The following is a 14,129-nucleotide window of genomic DNA, read 5'->3' on the forward strand; positions in this document are numbered from 1 at the left end:
TTAATTTTTTGCTAAATTTGTTCCTTTTTTTTTAAAAAAACATTTGTTCTAATTTACTCTTGAGTTTACCTTGTATACATACATATTCCAGGCCCTTGGTTGATTTATAGGCCCACCAATGTATGTTCTCTTTTGGAGAGGTTGCAATATAATGCAACATTTACATTCACATTTAGGATGGCTATTATTGAGAAACATTATAAAAAGGGGGATAAGGCGATGGATTGGCTTGTAGAGTTGGGAGAACAATCCAAGTGGAGTAAGCACAAATTTGATCATAATGTCTGCAATGACTTTAAAGTATCAAATTTTGTAGAGAGCTTTAACTCTACACCTGAAATAGACAGGTGTAGGCATGTATTAACTTTCCTAGAAGATATAAAATATCAAATAAGTATTATTTACTCACTTGTCTAACTTTTTCTTTTTTTTTTACGGGGTCACACTTGTCTAACTTGATCATACTAATAACATGCTTGTATGAATCAAGAAAGTGTGCATGGTTAGAAATTGCAACAAGGCATGAGAATGCTAAAAGATGGAATGATGAAGAAATCTATCACACAATTGTAAAGATGATGAAAGAAATAGACAAGGCAAGCTCTAACTATAGGGCCTTCAATTTCAAGCCAGGGGAATATGAAATCCATAAAGGTAGGTCTTAATTTTTTTTTTTTTTTTTTAAAGGTAGGTCTTAATTCTCACTTAGCATAAACAATGTTCATGTGGGGAATGACAACTATCAGGAGTACCATGTAGGCATTTCATTATTAAAGCTCTTGTTGATGTAAAGTTAGACCTCCATGACTTTGTTATTTAATAGTACTTTGTAAAGACTAGCTTCTAAGCAAGCTTATAGTGCTAACATTAACCCAATTCCTAACACAAAGCAATGACCCACTAATCAATTTGGAAAGTGTATTATGCCTCCTATAAGATGAAGATAGGCATTGGAAGAACTAGTATGAATAGGATAAGAGAATAAGGGGAAGAGCAACTAGGGATTAATCTAGGCAATTAAGTGTAAAGAATTAAATATGGATGCTTTTGACATAGTTGTAAGACTTGGGAGGTTTAACATGGAAAGGAGACAAAGGCAACTGAGCCTGTTATCATTAGGAACTCCAAAGATCAGTTTAATGCAGCTAAGGCAACAATCTGAATTTAATTTGTAGCGTTTAGGAAAAGAGGACAAGAGCGTACGTGCTGTTGAGAAGAAAGGTGTAAAGACTGGAAAGAAAGAAATAAATACATCTCAAGCTCCTACATAAGATGAGTGATTCATATATAGTTGCAAAGTCAACCAATGAACCAATCTCAATCTAAGTCTAGTCGACCCTTTTGAATTATAAGTTAGTTTTTGATAATTTTTGTACTAAAGTATGTTTTGGTGATGTATCTTAAATTTTAGATACTGAAAGAATTTGTGTAATATGATTTATGAAAAGTGAGTAAGTTTTTTTATGCGTGCAAAGTTTGGTTTGAATTCTCAACATATATTCAAATACTTAATAAAGTATAGAAAACAACGAGTAAGACAATTATTGATCCATTTCTCATTCAAATACAAACAATAGGACCATAATCTTAAATTACATTGCTTGTTTAAAAGGCAAACATCTAGCTAATTCATTTAAGAGCTACAAAGATTAATATCAAATACATGACAACAACAATTCTAACAACCATATAAATGTAGGGCTTGTTTGGCATCATTTTTTGTTTTCAGTTTCCTGTTTTTTTGAAAACTAAAAACCAAAAACAGGAAACAAGAAAAAGGTGTTTCCACTTTTTTGTTGTCAGTTTTCAAAATTATCATGATTTTAATAAGTCTAAATAATTTTTGATTCATTATGTGACATATATAATGTACTTTTAAAAAACAAAAAACCAAAAAACAGAAAACCACAGCGATGCCAAACGAACCCGTAGCTTTCAAATTCATTTGTTCTTTGTGTAACCTCATCAAATTTCTCTCTTAAACTTTCATATTGGATACTTCATCAAGATGTGTAGATAATAGCCCTGTGTCCCTAATAATTTGCTATTCAGCAACCCACGCACATGAAAAAACCATAGTGCATGAACTTGAATTGTCATAAGCCCTTTAGGTTTCGAAATAGTAACGGAAATCCTAATAACAACAGGTCTTGGTGGATGAAAGTTACAGTAGATGCATCTAATCCACATGGCCCTTCCATTCCTATTGCCAAAAGAAGAACATGTGCCTAAAGAACCAGCCATGTTAGAGAAATTGGCGGAGGAACAATATTGTGGAGAAGAAATGGCACATGCATCAATTTATGAAGAAGGGGGCATTAATATTTTGGTGGAATATAGGGATTGCTTTGACATTTTGAGAGGAAAATTTGGAGGGAAGGTTTTGAAAAGGGTCATATTAGTCATTTAATTGTTTTTATTAACCTAAACTACTCTAATTTGAAGTTATTAATGTTAACTTAATTGACTAATCACGCCAATTAGCTTAGGGAGTCAAAACCTAGGGTGTACTCTTAGAAGTATTAAAAAAATGGTGGAATCTTTACCTAGAAACTTGGTTAAACATGAAAGGAATGGTGAGATGAATGAAGAGTCAATGAAATTTACTGTTGCTAATTGAGTAAAAATGAGTTAAACAGTGGCATCATTGTATCAATAGGAAAAAGTCAATATCAAGAGTATATAATGAGAATTTCCCTATATATTTTAGGAAGGCCAAATAAGATTAAGGTTTTTACTCATTTTTTTATAACTTACTCTGTATTAACTTTAATTTAACTAATGTTTTCGAATTTAGACCGAACTTGTTCAATGTTACTCTTTTTTTTTTTGTTTGGATAGGAACAACATTGAACTATTGAAGTCATTGATTTAGTGGATCACAAATTCCCAAAATAATTGTGATTTACCTCCAAATCCAAATCTCCTGCCATCCTGGAATCAATTGAGCAATTAACAACCAGCAGCGCTGAGCTCAGCCCTAATTTTATTTTTCCCCAAATCCCTAATTGAAAACTCCTGCATCTCCAGAAATTCCCCTAATTCTGGTGAAGGAAACCCTAATTATGGTCGATCAAAACCCTTATTCAATGGGAGAATCGGTAACTTCCGTCGTTACACTAAACTTTCTTTCCCCTAATTCTTTCAATTTGGGTGTTTTTCTTGCTGATATTTGTATGAATTTTTATTTGCAGAATTTTATTCATGATGAAGATATTCGGCTTGATACGATCAAAGCTAGATGTAAGTTTCTGTAATTTAAACTCAGTTTTGCTTATAATTGATGAAATGTATGTGTTTTGAAAGGTTTTTTTTTGGCATTGTTACAGTTAGAAAAGTCATCAAAAGGCATGCTGAATTGACAGAGCGTCTTTCGAGGTATGAATTTTACGAATTCAATTATGTTTGAATGGGGATAGATGGCTAAGAACTTAATTGGAGGTTTTGTGCAATGAAAACAAGCTTCAAATTATGGCATTTTTAGAATTTGGAGTTAATTTTTGTGCTCCTTTATCATAAATGATTAGTCTTTTATCAAATAATTGTAAAATGGATTCATTCTTTCATGGCATCATGTCGGTTCGTATATTATTGTGTAATTTTTCAGAGGATATTAGCTTCATAATTGTCAATGGAACTTTTACTTACACCAGTTCACGTCTCGTATGCTAACAGCTGGGGTGAGTACTATTTGATCCTGCTGACATTTGCTGTCCTCAATACCCTCAAGCACGATTTCTATGCTGTCTGATTGTAATCAAATCCAATTGCAGTTAGTTTCCGTCATGGCTCTCTCTGATGTTTTAAAGAAAAAATCACTGTTCTATGCAAACACTTGTATATAACTATATGTGAGATGTGCGCCTAGTGTTTAATCAGTAAGACACACCGAATTACCTCATACAGTTTGCTGTAAAGACTTGCATAGTTCCTCTTAAAGCCACTAGTTGGCCTTTTACAGAGGATACCTACTTTACATGAATGTTTTGGCTACTAGCTAGCGGTGTATTTGATTACAATCATAGCATTCTATTGTCCATACTATAAAATATTCTATCTGCAATCACATATTCTGTATATCGCAAAAAAGTTAACAGAAGTAAAAAATTGTGATTCTCAGTTTTTCAGAGTTCTCTGTAAATATATTGGGACAGGGGGAATGGTTTACCTGGTCGTTTGGATTTGACAGTCTTTTGTTGATAATTTTGTTTTGTAAAAATAGCTTCTAACTGGAGTTTTTGATTGTCTTGTAGGGATTCTGACAAAATGGTTTTTGAGCGTTTGCAAAAAGAATTTGAAGCTGCACTAGCCTCTCAAACTCAAGGTATTTGGTTCATAATTATTTAGTATATGGGAATTTGTTGTGTCTTTCTGCCAGTCATACACTTATCATAGAATTTGGCATAGGCATAGAATTATGTATAATATGTTTGTTGAGCTTGCTCACACTCTTTTACCGATGATTACATTCTTAAGTGTTTGACGAGCTGTTAAGAAGTGTTCTTTACAATTCTAAATTGTGACATCATTTATACTGTACACCTTCACTTGGTTACCATGCCTTTAGTACGTCATGCTGTCATATAGTGCTAGATTATGACTGCTAACACCTCCTTCCTCTCTCATTTCTATTACTTCCTCCGTTTTTTTAGTTGCACTTTCCTATTTTGGAAATTGTTAATTAGTTGCAACACTTTCTATTCCTGACTTTTCTTTCTCTCTATCTCTCTCCTACCCTCATGGGTCCCTCTTATTTTTCTCTCTCTCTCTCCTCTTAAAAAATTGTCTAGAAGACCGTGAAAATAAAAGTGTAGCAACTAAAAAGAAACGGAGGAAGTATAAGTAAGTTAAGTGGTACTATGATAAAATTATGCACTTTTCCTTCATGTCATAGACACCAATGTTTGTCTAATGAATCTTTTTCCATTTGTCTTATAATTTTATGATTTGTAATCGTATTGCAGAGATCTATCTGGAAGGTGAAGAGTGGAATGATGGACTGTTAGCCACAATAAGAGAGAGGGTATGTCATGTGGTTACATGTTTTTGTAGCGTTCTGTAAAGTTTATCTATTTATTCTATGTCAAATAATGAACTTTTTTGTTTTAATGTTTCAACTAACTCTGTGTCACATACATGCAATTGGTTGAGGTACTTGTTTTTTCCCCCTTGTTAGGTTCACATGGAGGCAGATAGGAAGGCAACATCAGGGGATTCCAATATGGAGCTAGACTCTCCCTTGCTTGAAAAAATCACTTACAGGGTGGGAAGTAAGGTAATATCACCTTTAGTCCAGTTTGTAAGAACATTGTTAATGGGGGTGAACTATAAGTAAGAGTCTTGATGGAACCAAGTTTACAATGGTTTCTCTCAAAGAAATGTAGACTAATATGTGTTAGTATCTCTGCATAGAAATTGACTTTTGACTTCAAGACCAAGGGAGTATTTTTCAAGTATTAATTATAGCAGAAAAGTTTTAAATCTGTCTTTTAGAAATGGGTCATGATATGCTAAACTTGGTATGAACATGTTTTAGTTTTTGGATAAAATACTATTACAGTGACCTTATGCTGTTCTTATGGAACGCTCACTTTATATGGCACTTAATTCTTTTACTACCATACATCATTGGCTTTCTGAATTATCAAGTTGGAAAATTATTCTTATGCATGGAATTGTCTTGTGATCCCTGATTCCACAAAATACTGAAGTGAGTGGGCCCAATGGGGGATTCTGATCGTAGAAATGGTGGTTTCAACATGCAGGGTGCAAAATCCTCATCTTGAGTATTGCATTGTTTGAAATCTAGTGGTTGGGGAGTTCTATTATTTAGGTTAATGTATAAATTGGCTACACGGCAAAGCTTTTATATCGATTGAACTTTATGTTCTTGACTAATGAATGCATAACATATTATATGATTGTGCTGTAGAATGACAATTGGGTGGATGTCGTGTCAAAATTATAATTATAATCCAAATGTCAGCTAAATATTGAGCAACGCTTTTCAGTTGATGTTTTCAGCTTTTCTTTTGGTGAATTGTCTGATTTAATGTCAATACTATGTAGTAAATCTTAATTTACTTGTTGTACAGGTTATATGTTGTCTGGAAGGTGCAAGGATTGGTATACAGTATGAAACATCATTTGCTGGTAATTTAAAAAGTCCTTGATGCTGTTTGTTATCACCATGCAATATTACTTTTTACATTTTGTACCTGGTGTTGAATCTATTGTGACTCATGTGATTGGACAAATGCCCTTGTTGGCGTTGGTGATTTTGATGGTTTTGTATACAGTTAACTTAATGAGAAATAATAACACAACAGTATTTTATATGCAATTACTTAATTTGTTTGGCAGTGTTGGGCTATGTTTGCGTCACCCTTTTTCAGTTACCTTTTTTTTTTTTTTGGTTAAATCCAAACCAGACCTAAAAAATGAAGCTTTTAGACATTGGCTCTTATATAATTGCAGCTGGATGTGTCGTTGCTCTATGGTCTGCTTTGCTTCTTCTGGCTTTTTAATCTGGTGCTTAATTATGGTTCCTGTTGGTCTTTCTAAATCAATTCTTCAACAAAATATCCGTTCAAGATGAGCTTCATGTGGCTACATCTCTTCATACCCGACCTAAAAGGCTATAATAGGTATCACGCAGAGTAGCTGTGTTGCTTGCTTGTGGTTTTGCATCATCGTGAGAAACAGACCAAAGGATCATTGAAATGTATTGCTTGACTTTTGATCTGGATAATTACATCTTTAAGCATTTCTGTTCCTGTACAAAAGAGGATAAATGTCAGAGTGGTGCAGCTCCTGTTCAGTGGCTCATAAAGTTGGTTACATCTTGCATCTAATCCATAAAGATGGCCAGAGCAGCATAGCATTGCATCTAAATTGGTTACTGCCATTACTCTTGGTATCTAACACATGAAGATTTTGTCTTCTTTCTCTTTTTTTCTTTTCATCCTTTGGGTCTTGTGGCAAAATTATTGTTTGGTACTCTGATGTGTGGGGCTATGTCTTTGTCTAGATATCTTTTCAACTTATTATTTTATTTTTTTCCAGTCTGGGTTTAGATTCCTAAGAGTCAAATTAGGCTATGTTCAGTTCTGATCTAACGTTTTCTATGATTAGATTTTTTAATTTGACCAAACTTTGACCTTATTTGTACACTAATCCATGAAATAAAACATATCAAATGAAATGTCATTAGATTCATATTAATATGTACTTTCCAGATATGATTTTTTCATAATTTTAATGAGGAGTTTAAAGATATTTTAACCAAAACTAAACGCAAATAAAAAGACAAGATCAGATTAGATCAGATCTATTTTGATTATTTCAAAACTAAACGCAAATAAAAGACTAGATCAGATCAGATCAGATCAGATCAGATCTAATTTGATTATTTCAGAATTAAGCTAATATCAACTTAAATAATTTGAACTGTACATAGCTTTAGTGGTAAGATAATCTGTACATGGAGAGAACATTTCTCATGTTTTGTACCTATTTATTTTTTTTCTATAAACTGTTTTTGAGAAAGCATTACACTTCTAAGCTCTTATTTTCGTGACATCAGGGATCAGTGAGGTATGGTAAATGATTCTAATTCTTGTAATTTGTATTGGGTAACATAATAACGTTTGTTAGGGGAGCTTTACCATGGCATCAAAGTTCTTGTATTTGGTTGGTTTATCAAATTAAAGAAGCGAACTGAAGCAAACTTGTAAGGGGGTTCATAAAGTGGTAACAAGGTGGTATTGGGTTGGAATTCGATTTTTAATACCTTGTTTTTGGTTGTTGTTAGGGTATGAATTTTTTCTTTTTATTTGATACCTAGAGGTGTGGTATGAGCCATACCCACCTCTCCCCTTGGGTTTTGAAACCACATACCTTGTTGGTTGGAGGTATGGGCTTAGAAACAAAAATTTTCTTAAACAAACATTAGATATGGGTTTTAACCATTCTAAACCTATACCTCATACCTAAAATCTACATTTCAAATGCCCTTTAAAGAGTTTAAGAGAATGATTTAAGTCTTTAAAAGAATTGGGTACATAGCAAGCAGTAGGACAATTATGGTGATAACAAAAGTGCAATTTATCTGGTAAAATATTCTGAATTCATGCTTAAAGCATGTAATCCCTCCGTCCCATATATATATATATTGTAACACAGTGAAATGGCTCGCATTTTAAAGAAATTGAAAAATATAGAGAGAAAAGTGAGTGCCTGTAGGGCCTCGTTTTAGATGAAAAGTAGAGTAAAAATCCTACCGAAAATGCTATGTTGCAATCAAATAGGGGCATTTCAAATAGGTATTTGTAAACATCAGGGGATGGAGGAGTAGATGTGATATATTATTGGACACAGAAACACTTCAGAAGGTGAGCTACTGTATTTGGAAAAGATTTATGCGGATCATAATGTCGCATATATCAGGACATAAATATTGTCAATGGGAAAACCTAATTAATGCAAGGCGGCTAGATCCTTTTTCCTTGCTGAAGTATGTATAAGTCCTTTGAGCTAATGTTTTATTATCATCTAATTTATTAGATCATATCCCTCGTTTGCCCATAAGTTCCTTTTTAGAATTATGATATTCTTAGAGTCTTTTTATTTTATAAAATGAACATCATCTTGAATCCCTGGTATGTTAGCCTTCTTAGGTAGTACGTGGTTTTAAGAAGCATTACTATAAATGTCTCATGATTTAGTTTTTTTTGTTTTTATTATTTTAACTTTTTATTATGTGATGTTTTATTTATCTGTATGCATGTATATGTTCATAAAAGGTATGTGCACCTTGCTTTGCCTTGGTTGCATATTTTATTCTTTCCTTGTGCCTAGACCCCATAAGATTTTTGAAGGATTTTGGATGGTTGCTGTCTTGCTGTCAATTGAAGTTGCATGTACTTTTAGATATTGTTTCACCGTACTATATTTGTTATGAGCAGGAGAGCCTTGCGAACTATATCATTGCGTGCTAGAGAGCAAGTCATTTCTGGAGAAGATGACAGTTTTAGAGCACACCATTCCTTTCTTTCTGCCAATACGAGAAGCTGAAAATGATCTTCTCTCATCCAATGCAATGGTGAGGTTAGTTACCTTACCCTTGTGTACTTGCTTTGTAAATCCATAACTTATCTTCCTCTTCTGAGAAGAATTTTGTATATCCTGTTCCAGAAATTTATAGATCATGTTGGAGAACTGTTGCAGGCATATGTGGATAGGCGGGAGCAGGTAAATTTAACTTGTTTTCCTGGTGTCTCCTAATTTAGAAGTCTGATTATGATATACTATGATGCTTGTTAATATTTCTAAACAAAGCCATTTCTTTTGTCTTTTCTTTCATAATCAACAACCTATGTCTGAATTCCTTCAAAAAAAAAAAAAAAAACCACCTATGTCTATAATATTATCCTTGCCACTCTTTAGTGATTCTTTTTGTTATAGATCCCATATTGGAAGCTGTAGAAAAACGCATAAGATGTTCACTGCCTTGCCTTTCCTTTTTGTTGTAAATTCCTCCTGATATTTTGTCTAGGAAAGTCCCATGCCTTTTGTTGTTTTGTTTGTGGGGGGGTGGGGGGGGGGGGGGGTGGCGGTGTTCTGGTTCATGGAAGTCTTGTAGATGCGATGATACAAGATATGTGGGACAATACAGATGACAAAAGCTTGTGTGTAAGATCGGATAGTAAAATCATCAACATTTGTTCTGAGAGTTTGAGTTCTAAATTTCGTTCTAGGGGGAGCTAAACACATGCTATCTCATGTTTGCTAAGGGTTGTATCTTGGATGGTTGGTGACTCTTTAGTCTTTACCTGTTGGTCCTTTTATGGATAGGTGAATTGTAATTTTCTAAGGAGGTCTACATGCACACAAGGCCTGGATTTGAAACCTCTCTGCCTCAATCATATGTTCATTAACCCTGGAATGGATTTTTTTTGTAAAAAACAATTTCTACAAGCTGGGTGGGTTGAGGAGTGAGGACTGATGGATAAGATATATTGCAGTTCAACAGTATGATCACGACATTACGTTATCTCATTGTTTATGAGCGATGTAGAGCATGGGCAACAAAGAAGAAGTCCTCTAATTTTTTATTTTCTCCTTGCCGTTTTCTGAAACCTCATTCTCTCTTGCATCAACATCATCTCCCACTTTTGTTACTTAGAAATATTTGATTATTTTATAATAGTAATGAAAATTAAATATGGTTGGAAACTATACATTGAAATATGATTCCATGCGGTTTTATGTTTTTATTTAATTTTTTTTTTTCATAATTTTAAATTTATCATAGAAATTTAGAGTATGGTTCAGTTGAATTAGACCAGGAGATCACATTAGACCAAACCAGACCTTGAAATATTCAGTTCATTTATTATATCACCTTATCTTAGTTGAAAAGAATATAACCTCAGTTGCAAATATCCAAAGTAATGGATCCGAAAATCAATCCTCTACTTGTATGTTTCATCAAATGATGGATAAAGTAAAGCTTTGCTCGCAGAGATACATGGAAGTGAAAGATGATGGAGAAAATCAAGGGTTTTTTTTTTTCCCTGATTGCTGAATAGACTAAAGAAGACACTTTTAATTCTTTCCCACCTTCCTCTCTCACTTACTCTAGTGCCTTAATTTGGTGCTAGGTGAGAAGAAGGGATGGGGTGGGGGTGATTTGCTTGTATAAGACTATGAGTATATCTTAGCTGTATGAATTTATGGCAGTGTGTCATTTTTTGGAAAATTGTTTTGTTCAGAATTGTAATATGGTCCTATGCACTGATGATTATGATGGTATTCTGAATTTGCACACAGGTTCGTGTTATGAAAGAGTTATATGAGAATCAAATTGGAGATCTTTATCATAGTCTGCCTTATCATATGATCGAATTTGTGCTGGAGGATTTGGAAAGGTAAGTAAATTATGTTATTTGAGTTCCTTTGGTAGAAGACTTGGCGAGTTGTTGCATCACACTTTTATTGCTGTTAGGATGGACTGTGGATGAGGGGAAAATTGATTCAGACACTTCTTTGTAGACAACTCTAATTGTATGTGCAATATTACCCAAAAAAAAGTGTGTGTGTGTGTATGTTGGGGGGGGGGGGGGGGGCATTTTCTGCTTTATGGCTGTTTGGTGGCCTTTAACAGCTGAATGTTGGATCTCATGAGTTATTGTTTCTCGTTTACTTAAGTAGTCTGAATTTAATTATTTGACCGTGCTAAGCTATTATATGCAAATGAATAATCATGGGATTGCTGTTATCTTGTCCACGTAATTTATGTTCTGACTACTATAGTTGTGAATTTCCTCTCAGCACCAGGATCACCATCAGTCTTAAATATGCAGATTTGGTGTCTGTCCTTCCGACTCGAGTCAGAGTCATGGCTTGGCCATTGCACTCATCCAAGAAGGGCCTTACTCTGGGTCCAATGAGCAGAAAGGGAAGTGGAGCATTGCCAAATCATCTTATTCCCATGCGCCTATCTTATGCAGAAGATGCCCTGCGGATTTTTAGTTTACCCGAAGGTAAAATTATGTATCTTGAACTGATCGACTTTCAGTTTGAGCTGGTTGATATATAATTATGTTTTCACAATCTTGGTCATATATCAGAATTAAACATATGTTACTAGCAGGCTAGTAGCTAGTTACTCAGTCCCTCCTGAATTGATATGTCACTCTGTTTCAAACTTTCAACCCTTAATGAAGGATTCCCATGATTTAACTGAGTTAAAATATTCTAAATGTCCTCTTTCTATCTTCTCTTTACTACTCCAACTAAATAGGGGTATGTGTAAATTATAACGATAACCTATTGTTATACTTCGTATTAGGAATTATGATATTTTGCCAGACTTCCCAAAATGATATGCATGACAAATTTTTAATAGTAAGGTATCAAAATTTGTGAAACCCTGCTAAGAAGAAAAAGTTGCAGATTTTTTTTCTAAAAATTTTTGACAAAAGTTGCAGTTTATTTGGAATGAAGGGTGGTGTATAATTCTTGCTATTGTCATTCTGTTATGACTATGTTTTTCCTGACTATTGTTTTATTCAGCTTTTGCAGAAATTGTGTTGAACTTGCCACCTGCACTCCAGCAGATATTCTCTTCGTAGATATCAATTGGTTGAGATTTAGAAAGGTAGAGCCATACTAGTCCTTTGTAGGCAAAATTGTGTCCAATGCGCTGCTCTGTATAGTCTTTTATAGAAAAATTTCAACTTCTCCGCTCAAGAAACGCTATTGGCCTTTTGTTTCAGTAAATTAAAGTGTGTGTGTGTTTGTGGCGTGGAAGGATAATTGTGGATATACATCAATGTTATCTCTACTTCTCGAGTATGGTTATTGCATTATCTGTATTGTGTAATACTACAATTTGAAATTTCCCGGCTGTAGAAACTAAACTGCTGTTTATCCGATTGTTTCTGATTTTTTTTGCTGTAATGTTAGTTTTTCTCATGTTTTTGTAACCGTTCATTTTGTGTATTTGATACTTTGTTGCATGATTACCTGAGTTTCTTAAATGTTAATTTCCTTCGCATGTTATTTGTAACCATATAATAATGGATTTTTTAAATTACAACTGTTTTTTCTTGAAACTGGAATTTTGATGGGGTGATTAGCATAGGTAAACTGTCAACTAGCCAATACAGTGTAACACCGGTAAGAGAGACGTGTTGTTATTGATGTTTTTAAGTTACTTCAGCTGAACTGTAAGTTTACTTTGTCTAATCTCTTTATCAATATGTGTACCATAGGTCGATGTTGCACTTGAAAAACCAGTGGAAATTTATATTGGTAACTTTCTGGGTCAATATACACAATAACACAAAACAATTGATGTTTGTTAAAAATTTGATACACAGTTTACACTATGATCCCAGATTTTACCCTACTATTCACTCTGATTCCAGAGTATTACCAAACTTTTGGGAAAGACTAAACTTCACTCATACTGGCCTCAGAGACAGGTTTGGCCTCAAGGCCTTGCAATAAATACACCATCTGAGTATATGAACATGTCAGAAGAAAAGATAGAAAAATAGAAATATGAATAGGAATTTTATACCATGCTAACTTTTGCTAACAAAATTTAGAAATGTTACTTTCACATTTTAGAGCCATGTTTGGTAACTGACTTTTTAATTGGGTTTTTTTTTATTATTTTTTATTTTTTATTTGTATTATAGTTTTATCACGTGGCCAAACAGTCTATAAAGCATGTTTGGTTGGTCATTTTTTGGTTGGCTTAGAATTTCGTCTTTAGTAGTTTTAAATACGAAGTAATTTTGTACCCTTTAATCAATCTCTTTATTTTATGTGTTTGTTCCATTTGAAATAGAGACTAAAAAAATAAATAAAAGAAAAATAACAAATCCATAAAGTGTCTTGTTAAATATGTCTCGATGTATAATTGCAAAATTTTAAGTTTTAGCATAGTTAAAGATTTTGGTTTAAAAACTTGTGCGTTTAATACTAAAAGGTAATGAGAAACAAAAAGGAAAAGAGTGAGTAACATTAATTAAGTACTCTCTTGTCACTTAAATTTTCTTTTTATTTTGAATATTTATGAAGATATACATCATCCAAGTAGTTATCAATTATAAAATGCTAGCTATATTTGCGTATCAATTATTATTTATTAGTTCTTGTCTTTATTTTCAATATAAGAAGAAAATTCGGATGATGTTTGTCTTCATAAATATTCAAAACACATCGCGTGCATATTTAACTAGTGTGGTATGAAAAGCAAATGCAGTTTATATATGGAAAAAGTGAAAGAAAAAATAAAGAAAATGACGACATTCAGTAAAGGTTTGGAGATAGGATTTGTTACTTAGGAAAAGTAAAACAAAATTAATAATGGCACCAAAATTTGGGGAAATGCTGGGTATTTTATATGGGAAAGTTAAAAAAAAGTTGGTGTGTTATAAATTTATAATAGCTATGTAAAATAAAGATAAAAAGATAAAAATTACACGAAATACCCTAAATGAATCCAGACAAACACAGGCTATTGAAAAACAACCAACAATCACGAGCCAATTGCCAAACAAGGCCAACGAAAACATACAATTATTTACGTAGTATTTCATAAAAAAGAATGA

General features: G+C 33.4%; 1 protein-coding gene across 2 annotated transcripts; it reads left to right on the plus strand.

Moving 5' to 3' along the window:
* Window positions 1-2,866: 2,866 nt before the first annotated feature.
* On the plus strand, window positions 2,867-12,491 carry LOC145594808 (uncharacterized). 2 transcript variants are annotated; one of them, XM_081651142.1, is made up of 12 exons: window positions 2,867-3,101; window positions 3,195-3,243; window positions 3,330-3,378; window positions 4,254-4,324; window positions 4,965-5,023; window positions 5,177-5,275; window positions 6,096-6,153; window positions 8,967-9,103; window positions 9,196-9,252; window positions 10,834-10,931; window positions 11,367-11,546; window positions 12,079-12,491. In XM_081651142.1, exons 1-11 carry the CDS (start codon window positions 3,066-3,068, stop codon window positions 11,533-11,535), a joined length of 882 nt encoding a protein of 293 aa, XP_081507268.1. In that variant the 5' UTR covers window positions 2,867-3,065; the 3' UTR covers window positions 11,536-11,546; window positions 12,079-12,491. The 2 variants fall into 2 exon arrangements, with proteins under 2 accessions (XP_081507268.1, XP_081507267.1); XM_081651141.1 differs by having other exon boundaries at window positions 2,869-3,101; window positions 11,335-11,546.
* Window positions 12,492-14,129: the final 1,638 nt, after the last annotated feature.

The sequence above is a fragment of the Chenopodium album genome, chromosome 19, assembly GCF_948465745.1.
Source record: "Chenopodium album chromosome 19, dcCheAlbu1.1, whole genome shotgun sequence".
NCBI classification, from domain to species: Eukaryota; Viridiplantae; Streptophyta; class Magnoliopsida; order Caryophyllales; family Amaranthaceae; genus Chenopodium; species Chenopodium album.

What these genes read in the sequence shown, in the direction of transcription:
- LOC145594808 (XM_081651141.1), top strand. Translation starts at nt 3,066, where the DNA reads ATGGTCGATCAAAACCCTTATTCAATGGGAGAATCG. An exon ending in ACTAGCCTCTCAAACTCAAG is followed by an intron (nt 4,325 to 4,964) that starts GTATTTGGTTCA and finishes ATCGTATTGCAG; the next exon opens with AGATCTATCTGGAAGGTGAA. An exon ending in ATGTGGATAGGCGGGAGCAG is followed by an intron (nt 9,253 to 10,833) that starts GTAAATTTAACT and finishes ATTTGCACACAG; the next exon opens with GTTCGTGTTATGAAAGAGTT.